Source organism: Lonchura striata, chromosome 20 (genome assembly GCF_050655825.1).
Source record: "Lonchura striata isolate lonStrDom1 chromosome 20, ASM5065582v1, whole genome shotgun sequence".
Lineage (NCBI taxonomy): Eukaryota > Metazoa > Chordata > Aves > Passeriformes > Estrildidae > Lonchura > Lonchura striata.
Window position 1 is genome coordinate 8,306,166 of NC_140722.1, and position 21,075 is coordinate 8,327,240.

The 21,075-nt window shown below is 48.7% G+C and overlaps 1 protein-coding gene across 1 annotated transcript; it reads right to left on the minus strand.

Annotated features, from left to right (window-relative positions):
- Nucleotides 1–2,317: 2,317 nt before the first annotated feature.
- ASXL1 (ASXL transcriptional regulator 1) lies at nt 2,318–20,313 on the minus strand. The gene is made up of 12 exons (XM_021527388.4): nt 20,060–20,313; nt 15,428–15,510; nt 12,380–12,488; nt 11,183–11,303; nt 11,014–11,108; nt 10,582–10,675; nt 10,152–10,304; nt 9,593–9,756; nt 9,399–9,495; nt 8,845–8,950; nt 7,829–8,444; nt 2,318–7,120 (listed from the first exon to the last, which is right to left on the minus strand). Exons 1-12 carry the CDS (start codon nt 20,117–20,119, stop codon nt 4,268–4,270), a joined length of 4,551 nt encoding a protein of 1,516 aa, XP_021383063.2. The 5' UTR covers nt 20,120–20,313; the 3' UTR covers nt 2,318–4,267.
- Nucleotides 20,314–21,075: the final 762 nt, after the last annotated feature.

Here is a 21,075-nt window from a genome sequence, read left to right on the forward strand (position 1 = left end):
TCCTCAACAAGCTTGATAAGAGTTATTTGTGTTATATACTGTGGATTTTTCCAGTAAATGTGGCTTAATATTTTAATTCTTAGAATGTGTGTCTATTATATATGTGATGCAACTTAATTCTGTTCTGTTTGTGGAATGATTAGCACAGGCCAACTCCCTGTCCCCTCACTTAACAAAGACCAATGAGCTGTTAATCGAGCTGTTATCTCCATGGTATTACTTGCTAAATGCACTGATTTCATAAGTATGTGGAATCCTTTTTTTTTTTTTCTTTTGAATCTGTATATCATATATAAGACTGAATCTACTTAATAAACACTGTATAACAAAAAGGGCTTTCTCCTCCACTGTCGAGCCCCGCTGGGTGCTGCTGGCCCCAGTGCTGCCCCTCGCCCCAAGCCCTGTGCGAGAGGTTGGTGCCATCAGTCACCAGAGCGGGATCTAAATTTAGGTGTTAAAAGAAAAAAAAAAAACAAACCAAAACATCTCTCATTCCTGTTGACGTAAGCTGTGCTTTCCATTCTGTAACAAACAGCGCGGGTACCAGAGAGAGCAGTGGCAGCACTCACAAAGGGGGCAAGGCACCAGTTTTATGCTTAACTTATATTTTGACAAAATTAATTTTGTGAAGTGTCTGGTTTTTGTGAGAAAAAAAAAAAAAGAAAAAAGAAAAAAAAAAGTTTTCATTGAAGTTTGTGCAAAGTTCTCCCTCATGGAAAATACTGATTTTTCGTTATCAGCTTTATTCACTAAGTATAATAAACCTTTGCATCCATAAATGTTCCTCTTCAAGCGCTGTATAGATACCATCTCCTGGTTTGATCATCAGGAGACCCAGAGGGTCCAAGGGGTTTGCAGCTTCTGTGGAAATGCAGCTGCACAGGGGATGCTGGTGGGGCAGGCAGGTGGGCTGCCCCTTTCTGGGATTTGCTGCGAGGCCAGGAGGACCCAGCTGAATGTTTGTGCTTGTAACGATCACCAGGGACAGCACATCCCAAATGGAGCATCCACAGGATTCACTGATGTCTGACAGCACAGCACCAGCAGTTTTGTGTCCAACACCATCGGTTTGACTGAGCCTGTGGCTCCTTTGCTTCCAGATTTCCCAGGGAGCATGGGAGCCACAGGGATAAGCAGTGCTGGGCCACACCAGCTGCAAACCAGTTGGCATCACCTGCTGAGGCTTCCTCAGCCCCCTGGCCAGACCGACTCAGGATGTCCCCATGCCTGCAGATGGCCCCACCAAGCACGGCAGAGCCAGAGCCGAACAGCAGCCGGGCTGGGAGAAACAAAATCTGTTACTTGGCACATAAATATCACAGAGAGACAAAAAAGGACAAAAGTGTATTGCTCTTTGTGAAATTCTGATGTTAATGGGTTTTACTCTTGAAACCCCCAAGCTCCCCTATTCCAGAGGCAGCCAATCCTGATGCCATCACCTCCCACCCCAATAAATCAGGAAAGGATTAAATACTGAGTTTTAAAGCTTGGCTAAGTAACAACTCTACCCATTTTTTGCATTCCTTGTACTTAGCTTTTTTAGATTATCCAGGTATTCTATGTGCAGACAGCCTGCCAGAGTCAGAACATCAATGAACCACCAAAAACCACAGAAGCCTTTTTTCACCCCAAATACTGGTGCTGGACCATCTGCTGCCTGAGCCCCAGCTCGTGTGCGAGGCCATCGCTGCTGTTCTGCAATGGCAGCGCTGTGGAATGCCAGGAAGTCAGGGATTGTGTCACCACACAGATCTCAGCACTCCCACAGCCCCAGGCAGGAGAACCCTGCTCACCCTGCAGAACCCAGACACATGAATCATAATACATGTTATTTCCTTACTGCCCAGAAAAGAGAAAGGACTCGGCCATAAAGCGAGTTTCCAAATAGTTTCAATCACCTGTAATTGGTATCATATTTATGCTCTCGAGAAACATTTTTAGATCCATTTATCCAACAATGAGGGCAGTAACAGCAGGACCTGCCCTGAGACTGGGAAAAGTCTCAGTGCTGCTGCCCACAGGCGTCACCCCAGCAGGGCAGGGAGCCCCTGTGACTGTGGAGGGCTCCCACAGTGTCCCACAACCCCCGTGGCTCTCAGAGCCTCCAGGGTGTCCGTTCCCCAAGAGCCACACAGCATCTCTGCAGGAGCTGCACCATCTTCAGTGCTCTCTAAATGCATAAAACCAGATTTAACAAAGCCAAGCAGCAACACAGCCCCTCCCCTCTGGAACAGCTGCAGTTAAAAGAGAGGAAAGGAAAAGCCACATTGCCTTAGAATGGAGGAGGATTTCAGAAAAAGGACTGAAACCACGCAAGCAGATTTTACAGTGTTTATTTTTCCAATAGCACAAGGGACAGACACGAGCAGGCCCCCCCGAGGGCTCTGCCCCCCAGACCAGTCCGAGCTGAACACTGCAGTGGCCCCCCAGGAGGCAGAGCCAGCCCCCTGCTCTGCTCCCCATCTTTGGTAAGCAGGTTCCACACCTCTGCTCGCCCCCACCGGCACCGCAGCCCTGCCCAGGCCGGGGTGCCGCTGCACCGGGCTCTCATTCTCGTGGGATGAGGCTGGTGGATGCATTGAGGATAAAACCATCTCGGGGACTGAACTTGTTCCACCCCTCACGATTGTGGCTGAAAGAGGAACTTGCACGGCTGAAAGAAAGTGCATGGTGAAGGGAGGTAGGATGGAACTGGAAAAGGGACAAGAAAAAAATGAAAATAAACTCCCTAAAATTCTTGCTACTGCCCGCTTGAATAAGCCAGCGGCTTCTCCCCCTCACTGAAGCAATTAACTCTTGATTAGGAATTGCTCCAAAGAGGAAGAGAACTGCAGTTTTGCTCTCCCTCTCTGGATGCACATAGATGTTCATTCACCTCCTTGCAGTGCAGGTACAGCCATGCCCTGGGAGCTCAGGTGCAGCAAAAACTGGCAAGAGCTTAAATGAGCAATGGGGGAGTGAGCTCGGCTCAGCAAATCCCACCTGGTCATCCTTGAGCCTGCACAGCACAGTCCACCCGGGCACCAGGGGCACGGGGAGGCTGCTGGAACCAAGACCCCAGCGTGGTGAGCCTCACGTCAGGCAAGACGGAATACAGTGGCTCTGACAATAACTAACACCACTTGAATGCAAATCTGCCGTAGAGCCTGGAAATCCAAGGAAAAAAAAAAAGAACCCTTTATGCTCTATGTACATTACATCCATTTACAGAGTTGGCCAGTACTGTGTACAACATATAAATATATGATCAAACAGATGCAGAGAGGATACTTACAGGAGCCAAGTAACTCACTTTATACATCCAAGAATGAAAATATAAAAAAAAAAAAAAGAAAGAAAGTAAAAAATAGGAAAGAACACTGCTTTAAATGTTAGGTGATGGTCACACAGATGCACAGCTCGATGCTCGCAGGTGCTCAGCTGCTGTGGGGTTTCAAGTCCTCACCACAAAACTGCAGTGCAGAGCTCACTGACCCCATCACTGAGCTCCAGGGAACCTCCCGTGTTCCACAGCAGTTTGTGGAAGCTGGCCAAAGGAGGCAGGCACAGCTGCTGGGCCAGTTCAGCCAGGAACAGTTCCCCAGCCACACAGCTTCCTGCAGGCCAGCAGAAGGCATTTGCTTGGCACTTGCCCCAACATTATTTTTCCTCTTCATCTTGCATCCTCCACGTGGGTTCCATGTGGCACATGGTGGGCTGTAGCACATCCCTGGGCACCACATCCTGCTGTAGCATCCAAAGACTGCATGGGATAATCCCTGCAGGGCAGCTCTTCTGTTTACACTCACTGCACAGCAGCACCTCCCACACGAACTGGGAATGGAGATGGCAGAAGGGGAGAGTGGAAGACTGTAGGGCCTCACCTTGTGCAGCCCTGAAATGGCAAACACCATCTTCCAGTTCCTTTAGATGTAAGGATTTCCTCCACAGAAGGTCCAGGGATTGCCACAGCGAACGGCCTCTCCCCCCGGCGTCAGCCTCAGCGTGATACCAGAGCACAGCTGGAATTTCCATGACAGCAGGAAGCAGCAGGATCGCTCCCATGGGGCACAGCCCACCCAGAGCAGGGTGTCCCCATAAGCAGGAATGAGCTCTGCACTGTCGACCTCCGTGGGAAGGCAGCTCAACGTTCCTCACCAAAACAAAGTGTAACAGCGTTTCTACTATGAACAGAGAGTACTTTGTGTACTTTGTGTACAGGCATTAGGATCAGTCCTTATCAAAATACACACACTGAATATACAACCTGTCCCATGGCCATAATTTATTATCTCACCACAAGGCACAATACACAGAGCTTAGAGGGTCCTATACAGTCGTCGTGGCAGAAGGCGCCGCAGCCCTTGCACATGATCATGGCTTTGAGGCTGCAGGAGCACTGGAACGAGATCTCGTCGACGCTGCTGCTGTCAGCAAACATCTGCACAGCCAGGGCCGTGTTCCGGCTCGCAGCAAAGTTCGCTTTGTGGGTGAGCTGCACCACGCTCCCAGCAAGGCCTCGGGGGAAAGCCGGAGTGTTGGATGAATAATTAAAGCTGGTGGAATTAAGCTGCAGCTTTGAAAGCTTCCCATAAAACGCTTGCTTGATATTGAGCTGAGAGGGGATGGATGAAGGCTCCAAAGGGTGACACTGTCCTTTTCCTGGATCCCTTGAAAACTTAAAGAAGGGCCAGTCCACGACCAGTGGCTCTCTCTGTGTGTGCCCGGCCAGTTCCGTGGGCTGCTGGGCCACGTCCCCCCGGTTCTCCGCATTACTCTTGGCTGGGCTGCCACACACCAGCACCTTCTCACTTCTGATCCCTCCCGGGGTGCTGCTGTGCTGCTTTGAAGTCCATTCCTCCCTGGCAGCTGGGATTCCTTCTCCCAGTGCACAGCCCTTGTCCAAGGGAATCTGTTTGCCAGGGGACAAGGTTTCCATGGCTGAACTGTGTTCCAAAGCCCTGGAGTGGTGCAGCCTCACGCTGGGGCTGGAAGGAAAACCAGAACCAAAGAGCTTTTTGCCTTGAACCCCACCATAATTTTTATTGACTAATGCACCTCCTGCCTGGTTTGGTCCAAGAGAAGTTACACCTGGAGATAAAAACCGAGGCTCTGCAGAGGCATTCAGCTTCTCTGGGCTTTTACCTGCCGTGACACCTCCTAATGGGTTGTGTTGTGGCAACCGGTGGACCTTGGGCAACTCTTTCTGCTCCTCAAAGCTACAGGAAGAAAATGTTCTTTCCTGAGGGTCCACATCTTCAGACTTCAGAGAGGCACTTGCCACGTTTGCCAGTTGGTCTTGGCAGCTTAAAGTCGAACTAACTTTGGAATGTTTTTCTGGGACAGCCTGATCCTCTACACCCTCTGCTCTAGGCAACGCTGCTCCTGATCCACAGTTTTTTTCCTGGGGATCTATGGAAGATCTCACTGAGTGAACATCATCGCTCCTGCTTTGGGCACTCGTCTTTATTCCTGCATCTGGAGAAGATTCTTTGCCAAAACAGCGACTGCTGTCCAGTTGTAGGGAGAGGCTTTCTGACTGCTTCTGCAGCACTGGCTGTGCAATTTCCAGCTTGATGTTGACATGAGACACTGGGAGAACTTCTTCCAGTGGAAGCTTCCCTTTCAGCAACTGCATCACTAAAGGGTTGTTGGTCTCGATGGAGGACATGGGCTGAGCAGAGCTGGCTGGACGCTCGGTTTTTTGGAGTCGCCACCTCTGAGGTGCAGCCAAGTCCCCAGAACAGGCTGAACTCTCCGTCTCCACAGATGGTTTTGACCTAATCCCACTGTGCTTCTCACTGCTGCTATGACAGGAAGAGCCTTTCCCAGCCACCTCCCTACAGCTGACACTTCTGAAACACATCTCCACCTCCACATTCTCATCAGCCATGTCCCCTTCCCAATCGGAAGCAGTGTCTGTTGTTTCACTGTGTGTACTCCGTATTTCTTCATCTCCACGTCTCTTCAACTCCTGAGTCTCTCCCATGGGCTGATGTGTGTTTTCTGGTTCAGTTCTGGGGCAGCTCTCCCTTGGCTGCAGGAGTTTTTCAGAGGTATCTATCCTGTTCTGAGAAATAAAGTCACCATGCACAGAGGGCTGCAGTAGAGCCTCTGCCTTTTGTTCCTCATTACTCTGCTTGCCATCACTGCCTTTCCCTGTCTGCAGCTGTGCAGCATCACACACTGTAGGCATCACTTTCTTCACTCCAACAGTCACCGTTTTGGAAGTATTATCAGCACCACACTTTTCCAGAAATGTTTGGGAGTTGTTATATCTAAAACCAGACACCTTTTCTGGATCATGGTGTTCTGTGACACCTGATGACAATTCTGGTGGAAAAGGACAACAGGAGGAATTCTGCTTTACATCCAGCTGTATGGTGGGAGCACCAACATCTCTGGGTTCCACCACAGCCCTGTGTTCCGTGGGACTGACCCCAGCTCCCTGCCCCCCAGAACATAACAGACTGGTCGCCACAGGAACCACACATCCCAGCTTTGTGCTCTCCTGTGATGCAGCACAAGATGGGAGCTCGGTCCTTGGATCATGAAGGAGCTGCTCGGGACTCTCCTCCTGCCCCTCAGGAGTTGCACTGTCCAAGGATGACACAGTCAGAGAACCACAGAATGGCCTCCTGGGTGACCCATCACCAGGCTGAGTGTCCCCTGACCCTGTGGCACAGCCCGGAATGCTGCTCCTTTCGCTTTTTGGGGAAGAGTGATCTTGTCTGGAAGAGAGGCAGGAATTCACGCTGGCTTCCTGAGCAGCCCCTCTGGAGCCAGCCTTCCCTCCGCTCAGATGAACAGACAGCTGTAGCTGTGCTCGCTGTAGATCTGACGCACGTTTTCCATGAGCTCTCTTGGATCTTCTGTGCTGGGAACGGCCGCTGGATTCTCCTCCACCGCCTCCTTCATCGGCGCCTCTCCCCCCGCCGGGGCCGCCCCCTCCTCCGATGGCGGCGGTGGCGGCTTCGCGCTGGGCTCGGGCTTGCAGAGCACGGGCCTTAATGTCTGCGAGGGTCCGGGCCCCGGGGCGGCCCCGGCCGGAGGGCTCCGTGCTGGGGATGATCCGGGGGCAGATCTGGTAAGTGGGCTGACCTTTAACCACCCAGGGTGGTTTAATACGTGAAAGTTGAATCTGAAAGAAAGGGAAATGCGGTAAGTTCTAACACCATCTCCAGCGAAATGTGTTTTACTGGCAACTGCTCATCACCATTCTTAGCACAAAAATTCAAGAAAAATTTCAACTTAGAAACTAATTTGGACAGAGAAGCAGCATGGTCCCACAACCTCTGCTCTGTGATCTGTAAAGCTCAGTTCACACTAATATTGTTTTACCAGAGCCTGCAGGCAAATATGAAATAAGTTATTTATATTCATGTCTTCAGAGATTAAACTGGTCTTCTCTACACCAGGATGACTGCCCTGAAACTACCAAAATGGTTATCCTGGTCAAAATGGGAAAAGTCAGGAGGAACACTAAGATTCTATCAAAAAGCAAAGGAAAAGAACTCAGAAACCATACAGGATAAAGAACACGATTTCAAGGTCTTTTGCAGTCAGTCAGCTCATTTCAGGCAGTGTTTCTGTAGCCACAGAAATGCAAATAAAGGGAGTAAGTCAAGGTTACCCTGTGCTCTTGTGCAAAGACCTTGGGATGATTTTCCATTCTTTGCCTGTCTAAATATTACAGCAAACCATGGCAGTCAGAGGCACTTCACCAGCTCTACCAATGAAACCCTTTGACTCCTTCCCTTAAGATGGCAACACTTGACATTTTAATAATGTTTTGATACTACTGAGCACAGCAGCCCTGAGACACAGCAGCTCTAAAGCTCTTTCTTACCCGGATGGGTGGGACTTTGGGCTCCTCTTTAGTAGGCTGTGGCTTTTCTGGGTGAACACTTTCAATTGTGTTACGAAAGGACTGACGATCTTCAAGCCGGGGCTTCTTTTCGGGGAAGGACGCAGAGGCAGCCTCCTCAAAGCTTTTCCTCTTCTGCTCCTTGGACTCCTGAGCAGAGCTCTCCTGTGGCAAGCTGGGAATTCTGCTGGCAGCTGCCAATGATGGATCTTCTGATTTGCTGTTTGATTTGGAAGTCTCTGGAGAGAGGTGCAGTTCGGTACTCTGTGTCTTCAATCCTGCGGCCGAGGGGCTGGTCAGATCATCTTTCTTTAGGTCTGTCTCAGGCTTTGGCTCTTTATGAAGTGAGGGATCTGGCCCCACGGGAGCAGGCTCTTTGGGAGTCTCGGTGTGCTCAGGTTCCCGCAGTCTGTACAGGCTCCTCCTGGCCCGGCACCGCAGGTCGGCCCGGGAGCGTTTCCGGAAGCGCCCGTCCCTCTGGCGCGTGGTCGGCCCGCGCGGCAGCCTCGCCTCTCCTTTAACAGACAGCTCTGTCCTGTTCTCAGCGTCCTCCTGCACCGAATTCTGCGCCTGGGATTCTTCCTGGGTCAAGCCCAACCTATAAGGCAAACACAAAAGTCAGCTAAAAGCTAAAGCTCACCCCAATTTCAGTGTTACTGAATAGTGCCAACATGGGCAGAGAGTCATCAAAGCCTCATTAACTCACCCTGCAAGGGGAGAACCCACACATTCCACATTGCTATGACATGGAATGAGAAAAAGGTCCCAAAAATTTGTGATGGAAAATACCATCAACTTTTCTTGGAAACTAAAGAGATGGGCTACAAAATTCTGCTGAACTCAGCCAATTCCACTAAGGACTTTCCCAGAACAACAGTTGGAACAATTCATCCCACAACCTGTGTTTTTCAAGGAGTTTATGCTACATCTGCTCAGGTATCCACAAACAGAAACTCAGCCACCTGCATAAAACATGGATAAAACAGGACATTTCTCACTTTTGCCCGTAGTAGTCCTCGAAGAACTTCTCTTTCCATTGCTCCACTCTCTTTTCCTTTTCCATCTCCTGCCGGATTCGAACTTGCATCTCGTGGGTGAATTCACCTACATGTAAGCAAGAGACTGGAATTCAGTTCCAAACAAAACTCATTCTGCAAATACAGCCTCTAGTGTTTGAACAGTACTGCAGCTAAATATATGAAAGACAGACTACTGTTAACACCCTGCTCCCCATCCCACTCTGGATCCATGTGCTACCTCTGGCTCCAGAAAAAAACATGTTTTAACAGACAGGCCACCATTTAAGGAAAAATAAGTCAAAATAAGCCTGGCACTACTTTACACCTTGAGCACTTAATGCTGAAGGTCCTATAGTACCAAAAGAAATTGTATCTTTGATTTTAAATACAAAAAAAGAAAAAGTTGAGGGAAATACAGCTAGATACAAAGCAAAGCTCTACTAAGTTCCCACTCATTAGCTGCAAAAGAAAACCAAAAGTTCTACAAAATGAGCAGCTATTCCCCAGACACTCAGGAAAGCAAAGCCACTCACCATCAGCGAGCCGCTCCCTCCAGCTCTGTGCAGCGTGGGTGAAGAACTCGTTGTTCAGAGCGCTGCCACTGAGGCGCATCAGCCCATCAGCCCCCACCTAGCAGGACAGACCCAGGACAAACAGAACACATCTGCTCCAGCTGTTCCACACTGAAGAGGTAATCAGGGAAGGGAGAACACCTGAGTGCTCGTACCTGTCTATCGACTTCAGGCAGGAGATAAAGCAGCTGCTGCTGGAAGTGTGATGGAAGTGCGTTAAAGGTCCTGGAGTTGATCAGCGCTCGCAGGTTCGTGTTGACAAGGATGGAGCCTGGGGTTTCAAAATCAATATCCTCACCCCTATTCCGTTTCATTTGTCCTGGAGTTTAAGGACAGGCAAATAAAATTAACATTGTTGTAAAAAAGTATTTCAGCATTATGGGCTGAAATTTGTGTCAAGCTACAACAAAAGAAGCGAGAGAGATGATAAAGACTGCAGTATTCAAGTGTGAAGAATGACTCCCCAGCGCAGTAATTAATAAACCCACATCTGGAATTCTGACATGAGGTCACAGTTCTGCCACATTCAGGTACAATTCTTAATGCAGCTCTTCAGACCCGGCAAACTTTTAAACAATTCTGTCACTAACACTCAAGGTGGAAAGCCTGGCTTGTGACCTCAGGTCATCAAATGCCTCCTGGTGCTCTTTTCTCAGATACTCATGGACTTCAGCATGACCAGTTATTCTTCCACCTTTACCCAGGAGCACATACCAGCTGTGGGCTTCCGGATGCCCCTCAGCAGCTGTGGAGGATCCCTGTTTATCTCTGTCCTGCTGCGCAGGCTGGTTTTGCACAGCGCCAAGGAGCTGCTGCTGCTGCTGGATGTACTGCTGCTCTCCCCATCAGCATGCCTTCCTGTGAAGCCTAAATGCAAAACAACATCATAAAAATATGCAAAGAACAGTCAAAACCCAACTGGGAGAGCAGTTTAACATACAGGAATTCTCTGTTACTAACAAATCTCCTACAGGGTATTGCCCAGGTACCAACTATTTTGAGGGAGTTAAACATACACACAGCTCTACAATCTCACTCATTCTCAAGAAGGTGTTACAGAAATCCTCAGGCAAACACAAATGACTGGGGACTGACTGAGAAAAATCTCTGAGGTCATTAGGAGCCCCCCCAAAGCCATGCTCACCTGAGGCAGACTCCATGTGTGCCCCGTTTACTTTCAGTGGGGTTAACACCACCCGTGGCAGCATCACACCTGTCTTTTTCTTCTGTTTGGTTGTCTGCAGACCGTAACAGAAATCAAAAACAAAACAAGGGAATGAAGGCATTATGGAAGAGTATAGTAATCTTCTAAGCAGTATGTTCCTCAGTTAAAGAGCTGCCTGGCTCCTCCTAGCTGAATCTTCAGGCAACACTACATTTAGGACTACCAGAGAATTCAAAATTGTCTTCCTATACATGATACCTCATCATCCTGCCACTTCTTGTCCAACGAGATAGACTCGTAACTTATCTCTGAGGAACTTATGCACAAATAGTCCCTGTCCTACCACCCCAACAGTAATGAAAGCTCCCCTTGAGAGGCTTAATCTTTCCCATTAGTCTCACTTTTTCCTACCTGGGAAGCAGTTCTGTAGCTCTCCCTGGTAGCAGGTCCCTTGCTCTGAGATTCAGTGGAACACGAGGCGTTAGAAGAAGTTTCGTCAAGAGACACTGAAAGAGATGAGCTCTCAGTCAGACAAAGAAGTAGGTCCTGGAGTTTAAGGTTAATGTCACCAGACACTTACCATCATTGTCACCACTCACAGTGCTGGCTTCGTTGGACCCACAACTTTCGGCATCTGCTGTGTCCTCCAGCTCCTCCCCTTCTGGCACTGACAGGTTCCGGGACCACTGCAAGGCATCTTTCTAGAGGGGGAACAGAACTGGGGTGGCTACAGCCCTCCCTCTCTCCCAATGCCAATGGGACCAGTTAACTGGATATCCTTTAACCTTCAAGTTTTTCCCTATTTTAATTCTTGATGCAGAAGGTATTTTAAAGCATATTTGGGCTCACGGCAGAACAGAAGTCACCTAAATTAGAAGCACTTCATAGCCCCTTCCTAGACAAGTACATATCCAAAATACCAGGTTGATAATAATTAATGTAACAGAAAGGTTCATAATATGTCATAATTTTCTGTAAGTAATGACTTCACATTAAAGAGAAGCATCTCACTATGAAAGAACAAGTAACATCAGAGTGGCCAAACACTAAGACAGCAAGCTTAGGAGATGTATTTCCTACTTGTACAATAAAAGTCATTTAAATGCCATCTATTTTCAGCAAAATGTGTCAATTCAACAGCATTTTCTAACAGCAGAAAAAAGATGGAAATTAAATAGCTAATATCTATCAAGTTGATATTTATCAGGGAATCCAACAGTACAAAACAATGCAAAAGGAAAGCTCAAGACCATAAACATTTTCAATATTTAATATTACTGTAACAGTAAACTAAAAATAAAAAAAGTATTCCAGAGAGATCTCAAGATCTGAGGAAAATATTGATGTAAAATAACACAGAATGTAGCGGAACACAGAACAAGCAGCCAGAAGAATACATTTGCCTATCAAGATTTTACTTGTCACTACAAGCTCTTAGACCAAATCCTTGGTTGGCTGTTTTCCCTTGTGGCTGGCAGCAAGGGAGTGCACAGATCTGTTCTGATGAGCAGCCACCTGAGCTGGACACCAGGTACTGCAGTAAGAGGATTCATCTTGCCTGTGCAATTCAAGAAATAATACTTGGGGTTTTTTTTAAGGAATTCATCATGGATGGCTTAATACAGCTGAAAGGTCCAAGGAAATAATGAATTCCAGACCCTCTCTCACATGATGATCTCACTGCTCGTGATGCTCAAAGACAGGGTAACACTCAACCCTGCACAAGGAGCAGAACTCACCCCTGGACCCTCAGCTGGGAGCAGAGCTCAGCATTTACCTTGAGTGTGAAAAGGCTGATGCGTCCAGGGAGCTTGTAGAAGAGCCCATCCCCTCCCCGGGAATTGGAGTGGAGCATGGCATTGAGGCAGGCCAGGGGAGATGTGCCACTGCAACAGAGACAGAGAAAGGAGAGAGCTTAAGAAACAGACTATCAAGAAAAAGCCTGAGAGATCTGGTTAAATGGGCATCCTTTAGCTGATGAGGGGAACAGAGGTGATGCTATTAACTTTATGGAACAGGCACTTCAGTCAGAACAGTGTCACTGGTTTCATTCTGACCTGTACATCAGCCTTACACATCACAGCAAACAGCAAATGTGACACTAATTTTAAAGCTATCCTCATCTGTTTTCAGACATTTCTAACTTTTACTACCTGTTTCCTCCCCTCCTCTCCTGGAATCCTTCAATGTTGGATTGACTTTATAAAACCCCCAGATTTATTGTTACTGGAATGTCTCCCTGATATGTCACTGACCAAACTACTTGAGCAGAGCTCGATACAAAGGCTCTGATGCTCTCATTTGTTACTTCCTACATAACTCCCTGGTTAAAGTCCCATCCTACACTCACAATGATGGAACTGCTATGCCACGTAATATGGTGTTTTCCAGTAAGTCCCACATGTACGGGCAGAAAGTTGTCTGGAAGACACATTACAGCACTATTGACTGCATTCCTACTAAAAGTGAAACTGAAAACTGGACTGAGATAAAATATTTCAAAGAAAATCATTGTCAGTTTGAAAACATAGAACAATTTGTTTCCACACTGTAGGCTCTTAGGTTTTAGATATTTCTTCACATGCTACAGCAACAGGCAAAGTTACCCTGTATCACTTTCAGATCATGTGAACAAAATTTCCAGCCTTCTCTCCTGTTAAGATAGTATTTTCCCCTCTGTGTTTACCAGACACTACAAGCACACTCACTAGCCACAGAGCTCTCTTAAAACAGCACACTAAGTAATTTTCCCCAAAACAAGAAAAAAAACCAAGCAGTTAAAACTCTACCAGGAGCTGAACTCAGCACAGTACTGGCTCATGGGAACGTCAGTGCCTGGTATGGAACACAGCCCTCCCAGCAGAGCAGCATGACCCCCCAACCAGGGAGCCCCACCTCAGAACTGATTCAGAAGGAAAAACATCTCAAGGCACTGAGCTATTTCCTTCAGGAAATGGAGTTTCAGGAAGAGCTTCTATACAAGCACCAGCAAAGCCCGCTGCACATTCAGCCAGGCAGGCTCACTGCCTTTATTCTGCAAACAATCATGCTCTGAAGAAAACAATCTTTTCTTAAAGCAGAAAATTAATGGCCAGGGAAGGAAAAGCAGATATCCCAAGGGAAACCATCAACCTTTAAAGGAATGAGTTAGGTTTGTGGGATTTAACATGACACATGTTCCAAAGTCTGGTCTTTACTTACACAGTGTGACAGGTCACTTGTAAAAACTGGGAAAGCACAGGATAATTTATGTGTGTGAAGAGCCCTGCTATTATCTTTGGCAGGGGACAGCCTGCACACAGAGATCTTCAACTGCCTGCTTAGGTAATAGGACTTACATGAGAGAGATGTAGAAGATTGATTAAAGCAAAGCTCCTCTTACGAAGATCCTCATTAAAATCTGTCTGAATTCTACTGAAACCACTCCCCATATCCAAACCAGAGAAGATCTCAGAAAGCATCACAGAGCAGGGGGGACACCTTCCACCAGATCAGGTTGCTCCAAGCCCTGTCCAGCCTGGCCTTGGAAACTTCCAAGAATGGAGTAGCCCCAGCATCTCTGGGCAACTTGCACCGTGACCTCATCACCCTCACAGGGAAGAGTTTCTTCCTAATATCCAATCTAAATCTACTCTCCTTCACCTAAGTCCATTGCCCCTTGTCCTACCACTACATGGGCCTGTGAAAAGTCCCTCCCCAGTCTTCTTGTAAGCCCATGCAAGGTGGGTGTTCCAACAGGTCCAAATCTGATGCAGAAGCACACATCAGCCTCATTCCTCTCCAAACAACAGCAGGTCCCACACCCAACACCTATGTAGACATCACTGATTTTCACTATTCAAAACACCCCAACTGTTTCCTGATTTCACACAAACAAGGAGCACAAACAAGCTAACATTTAGGTCCCAGAAGAAATCAGTTTACCTTCTGTAGCTGGGTAAAATACAGGTTTGGGAAATGCAAACACCACAGTGAAAAACAGTCCACAGAACCAAAGGGAGGGAGAAGCAAGACTAGAAACAGTCCTTGCATCTGGGTTTGTTAGAAGTCTATCCCTGGACAGCAGCTTTTCAAACTTCCTTTTTTTTTTTTTTGCCAGGCAGCAGTAACTGAGGCATTTGGACTATCACAGTTACCCACTTTCTTTGAGCTGCAAGACACTCTGTATTTCTACTACTGTCATGGAAACAGATGGAAGCTCACAGGAACTTAACCAAGGAAAGCAGTCTCCCACTTCTGCCCTTTCTAAGGCTTTATATCAGGTTCTTTTCCACATGAAATCCACTCTGAGATGGGCATCTCTTCCTACAATGTCAAGAGCCACAACCATGTGATGTGAGCTGCACTCTCCTGGTGCTCAAGAATCTGAGCACAAGCCAGTGACAAGTCTCTTCTAAAATATAATGTCTGCTCTGGAAATGAAGCATCAGAGGAGATAAACTGCTCTCAAACTCAAGTCACAATAGCAGAAACTGCTGGGAGCTACTTATGTGAGAACCATGAGAGTGAGTGGTAAGTACAGCACAACGCAGAGGCCTGATCTGCAAGAGGCATTTACTTCACAATAGATGGATGAAGGGACTCTGTATATTATCTAAAAATCCAAGAACATCTTCCAGTTATTATCAGTGGAAAAAAAAAAAAAAAAAAGCTCACAATCTGTATATAAATGTCTGTACTGTCATCTGAAATTACCAGGCTGAAAAGAAAAAAAGGGAAGCAAAGTGGGCTGGGAATGAGGCAGAACTGTATGAAGTAACACCAGCCTTCATACACTGCCTCCCCCATGCTGCACACTGGTTTAGACAAAATCATCAATACTAACCTCATTTCCTTTAGACCTTCAGCCTCTATGACCTGCAGAATCTGTTTTGGGGTCATAGGAGCATCTGAGTAATTTTCCAGCACCTGAAAAGACAGAAAGACCAAGTGTCATTACAGAATTGGCTTGTGCATTCCCAGAACTACTCCATCAGCTGTGGCCTAGACCAAATAATGTGCCCCTTCAAACTTGATTCACTTGCAAAGACACACAGGAAAGTTTCAGGCTATCTCAAGATCTGCTGAACATGAGTCAAAGCCACAAAAGGCTTCACCTTCATCTCTTCCCCAACTAACTGAAATACAAACATGGAGGAGAAAAAGCAGCAGAATTGGGCCTTGACCCCAATGGAAGCTTTACCAGACTTCACTATACATTAGATGGAGCTGCTGCCACATAAACCTTCCAAACTGAACAGTGGTCAGTGACCCGTAACAGTGTAAAACCTTTTCCTACCTCTCCACAAAGCATCCAGTGTTTTTTTGTCACTAAAAGTATTACTGTGCAGCTATACAATCCAATACTGTACCTTCCTTAGATTACTGAATTAATTTCATCTTCACTCCATCCCAAGAAGGGAACCACAAGTTAAGAGTCAGAATTCATGTCAGAGAAGGACAGAATTCAGAAAAGGACAAAAAAACAGTAAAGTATTTGGGAAAAAAAAAACTGGCTAGAGACACTAAAAAGACTTGAGGGCTTGCCTTTGACATAAAATGAAGAAAATCAGATATTAAAAAGCAACACAATAAATAACAACTCATCCTTTCATATATTATAGCAAGAATAAAATTGTCAGTTATATACAAATAAGTAAAAAGGCTATTACTTTCTTTTTTTTAAGCCTGTGGAACTTACTGCTCCAAAATGTCTAGAAGCAAAAACTCAAGGATTCAAAGAGAGGACCGGACATTTCTGTGGATAAGAAGATTATCCACATAAACAGGAAACAATGAGCAAAAATAAGCTGCAGTAGATGTAAACCACGCAGTTTCTTTGGGAGCAGATTACCCTACAGCTGCTGACCACGCGCCGGCTCCTGCGCCTTCCCCGGCAGCAGACAGTGCTGCTCTTGGAATGCAAAGGCACCCAGCTCCACAGACCTGGGGCCACGAGCAAAAAGAGGCTGAGACAGGCACAGGCCATAGCCTGGAACAGACATGGAAAACAGCAACTTCCTGATCATAACCATGGTCTGAATTCCCCCAGCATCATGGCCACACAATGTACAGCCCTGGTGTCATTTGTCCCCACGTTTTAGGAGTCAGCAACACGGTGCTGTCTCTCAGTCTGACTCGTGTGGGAAGCCAGAGGAAGGACCTAGATGCCCCATTTCTTATCAGTAACATCTAGAAATGAGTCACTGCAGCAGCCATGCCAATGGGACATGAGCAAAACCACCCCAAAGTTGTGCAGGCCAACGTTTACACCCCAGACCATCTCCACCCTCTACAAGTAATGAAAAACCCAAATGCAGTTCTGCACTTCAACTTGTCTTGTGATACAGCTGAGCTGGATGGGGCTTGGAGCAGCCTGGACTACTGGAAATTGTCCCTGCCTGTGGCAGGGGCGTGGAACAAGATGATCTTTAAAGGTCCTTCCAATCTAAACCTTGATTCTATAAATGGAATTTCTCAAATCATATCCACCCAACAAGTATTCTGCAGATGCCTGAAGCTCACAAGCTTCTGAGAATGAGGTAAGAATCTCATGGGGAAGAGAATTAGAGAATTAACTTGATTTAAAACCCAATGAAAACACAAAGAGTGTAAAGAAAAATCAAAGCAAGTGATGAGCCATATTCAGAGAGAGTAAACTAATTAAATTCCAAACAGTTCCATCACACTTTTTTCTCCCTCCACAGGTTACAAGGTCTCCATGTCTCCCTCCTGAGCTGTCACCCCATCACTCAAAGGCTGCAGACAGCTGACACGGGGAAACTCATTGCTCCTGAGCCAGTGAGATTTGCAAAATACAACATATCTGTGGCAAAAAATCAGGGAATTATTCAAACCTCTCTCCAGTGACAGACACAGCAAGTGAAGTATGTGGCCTAAAACTGAGCACAAAGGAGCATTTACATACAGATAAAAGAATCTATGCTCAGGGGAACAATTTCCAATCAAGAGCTGTATTAAGTATACAGAGCACTTAATGGAAGAACTGGAGGAGAGGATCCTGCAAGCTTTAGACACCAAATCCCAGTCTCCAGCACTGTGCCTTCTATCCCTCTCCAACCTGACACTCCCAGCACCAAATCAGCCTTCCACCCAGAGCTACAACTTCAATATTGGCTATACCTTACCCCAAAACAGAATTTTCCCCCTCCACTATTTATAGCAGTGGTAGCTGAGGGTTCCTATGCCCCTAATCATGGAAGTTTATATCACTTCCTCAATTTACTGGTCATCTAGCTCTGACAGCACTTGTGGGATCCTGCCATGGCTTTGGGCATCCAGATGAACCTTTGAAGTTTATTTTATGGAACGTGCAGAGTTTTGGCTCTGTAGGAGGAGCAACACTGAAGAACATTTTTGCCTGTGATTCTCAGAAATGTTGAGCAGAATACAAAATACACCAGCACACGTCAGAGAGGGAAATTAAAAGCATTTGACAGGGAGCATGTGTAAGCCTAGTGTGAAATAAAGTTCTATTTTTAGTGGATTTACAATCAGTCCTGCAAGCTGGAGTGCAGCTACGCAACTGTAGGTCTCTTTAAGTGGATAATCTAGTATGAGATCGTTCTATTTCTGGTTCATCAATGGCTGTAAGATGCTGTTGAGGCTTAGACATCTCATGCACCCACCGTGCCCAAGGTCCTGGCCAGAAGACAGGTGAGAGGGACTGTGTGAAGAAATGCCTTCCCCATCACACAAGGGTGAGGAGATGTATTAGGTGACTGCTTCAGAGTTACAGTCTCATGTGCTGCTTTAGGCAGCCTACAAATACTGATTTTTTTTTTCACCTGTCAGGGCTCGGGAGGTTTCAGTGAGCTGACTTTGTGCAAGGTCACATAACACAGCCTCTGCCCCCAGGGTCACCTGCCAGGAAAGCATCCCTGCCATCTGCAGTGACACACCTGGTTCAAAGAACCTGGATCCCAAGAAGAAATGCAGGATGGAGGATGAGACCACCAGGCTCCTGCTGTGAAGTTCCACAGTAGTTGCCTTATGCCCTCCTCCAGTTTTTCAAGCAAAGCCACATGAGTCTAAAATATTATCATTTACACACAAAAGATGATGCAAGTTGCTGGAAGTCAGATGCTTGTCTGATTAGGTTTTCTCCTGGCAAGCAGTAAGAAAACACTCCAATAGCCAAAAAAATCTTACTTAGAAGCACCAAGAGTTATCCTGAACATCCTCAGTACAAGACATGAGCCTCACTGGACTCAGCCACACTGCTCCTTCTGAATGTTTACATGCTTCAATACATAACCTGGGCTGGCAAAACCAAAACAAACACCCAACACAGAAAAAACAAGGAAACAAACCACCCTCAAGCTCTATAAATCCATTTCTGCAGAAGTCCAGGGGCTACATAGAAGGAGCACATGTCTGTACACCACTGACAGGGCTACGGAGGAACCATGGGATCCACTCGCATCCAAGTAGCTGGATCATCCCTCACTCCATCCCTGGCACTGCTGTACCTGTGTCACTGGGTCACCAGGAGAGAGCCAGCTCCTTCCACCCAAACACCACCCAGCCAGCCTAGACACCTCGGCATGCAGCCCTTAAATCAAACCTCTGACTCACTCACTGAAAGAAACTGAAGTTATTTTTCTTTTTTAGATTTCCTACTTCATAACTGAGGTTCAAGACACATCCGGCTCAAAGGCTTCGCAGAGGGAAGTCACCTTCCTCCCACTGCAACAGTCCAATGACAGCGGCATTCCCACAGACACCACCAGAGCAGAGCTGGGCTTGGAAGTTGAAACCTTCAACAAGGAGATTCTTTAAGACAAAAGGACTGAGACATCTCCATGGCCACGTCTCCTAAACCCAAAAGTGACCAAATATAGGCTGACTCAAGGATGTTCAGTCCAGCTGCTGCTGCGGCAGCCCAGCACCCGCCGCCTGCCCTCGGGCGCTGCCGGTGCACAGAAAGACCCCGCACCCTCGGTAATTAAACCAGAAACTTTTGACAGCGGCCGTGCCCTCTCCGGAGGCTCCCGTCCCTCCCACGGAGCTTTAAAACCATCTGAAAGGCAGAGAATGAGCGGAACCGTCCCCACAGCACTGCCCGGCACGCAGGGAACCGCTGCGGGCCGGCACCTCCCGCGTCCCATCCCGGGAGCCGCTGCAGCCCCGCCCGGCGGGCGGGCAGCTCGCCACCGAGGGCCGGGGGCCGCGCTCGCCCGCCCGGGGCGCGCCTCCTTCCCACCGGGCTGGGGAGGGAAAACAACCGCGCAGGACACCCGGCCACAGCGGCCGGTGGGGGAGCCGCGGGACCGGGCGGGGAACCGGCAGCACGGCCCGCGCCCTCCAGGCGGGCCCGGCCCCCGCTTTTAGCCCCTCACGAGCGATGGCGGCGCCGCCCGCCCCGTTACTCGGGGAGGGGCCGGACGCGGCGGGGAGGCCCCGGGGCACGGTGGGGCCCCCGCGCCCCCTCCCTGGACGCCCCCCCCGGCCTCACCAGGCGGGCGGCCTCGGCCCACGTGCGCTCCTTCTTCCTCCTCTGCTTCATCTCCTTCATCCTCCTCCTCCTCCTCCTCCTCCTCCCGCGCGGGCGGGCGCGGACCGTTGGGCGCGGACCGTTGGGCGCGCGGGCGGCAGGCGGGCGGCGGCGGCCGGGGCGGGCTGGGCGCGGCGGGCGTGGCGGGCGGGGCGCGAGGCGGGGGCGGCTCCGGGCGCTACGGGAGACGGCGGCGGCGGCGGCGGCTCGGGCCCGGCATAACAACGGGGTCAAAGGGCCGGGAGCGGGGCGGGGCGGCGGGGCCCGGCGACGGTGGCCGCGGCGGGACACGGAGGGACCGGAGGGGAGGGCCTGGAGGGGCGGGCCTGGGGCTGGTTTGAAGGAAAACAAACCGCAAGGACCGCCGGGAGTTGTAGTTTTCATGCGTAGCTCCAGCGCAGCGCCGCTGTAGCCCGCGGACTACAAGTCCCGCCGGCCGCCGCGCCGCATGGCGGGAGAGGCCGCCGCCGCCGCATGGCCGCCGTGGGGAAGTGGCACCGCCCGGGCCGGGGGCGGCTGAGGGACCGAGCTGGAGCTGAGGGCTCGAGATTGAGCCCCCGCGGCTGAGGGCTGCGGCTATTGGTGTTCCAGCATCCCGGCTATCACAGAATCAATTAGGCTGGAAAAGACCTCTGAGATCAGTGTTGGTGACCCAACACCACCACGTTCCCCAGACCGGGGCGCTGAGGGCCACGTCCAGTCTTTCCTTAAATGCCTCCCACCGCCTCCCTGGGCAGCGCCTTCCAATACCTAATGACCCTTCCTGTTAAATTCTTCCTGATGTCCAACTAAACCTCCCCAGGCACAGTTGAACACTGTGTTCTCTTGTTGCTGGCTGGCAGAAGAGCCTGACTCACATCTGGCTCCTTTCACAGTCTCCTTTCACAGAGGTGGAGTGCTAATGTCACCCTGGAGCCTCCTTCTCCAGGGTGAACACTCCCGGCTCTTTCAGCCGCTCCTCACAGGACATGTGCTAC

Excerpts from the sequence above, each read along its gene's own strand:
- ASXL1 (XM_021527388.4), bottom strand. The coding sequence starts at position 20,119 with ATGAAGGAGATGAAGCAGAGGAGGAAGAAGGAGCGCACGTGGGCCGAG. Across the intron at positions 10,305-10,581 it reads ACACATGGAGTCTGCCTCAG|GCTTCACAGGAAGGCATGCT; the intron begins GTGAGCATGGCT and ends TTTTGCATTTAG. Across the intron at positions 8,445-8,844 it reads GAGGACTACTACGGGCAAAA|GTTGGGCTTGACCCAGGAAG; the intron begins GTGAGAAATGTC and ends TTTGCCTTATAG.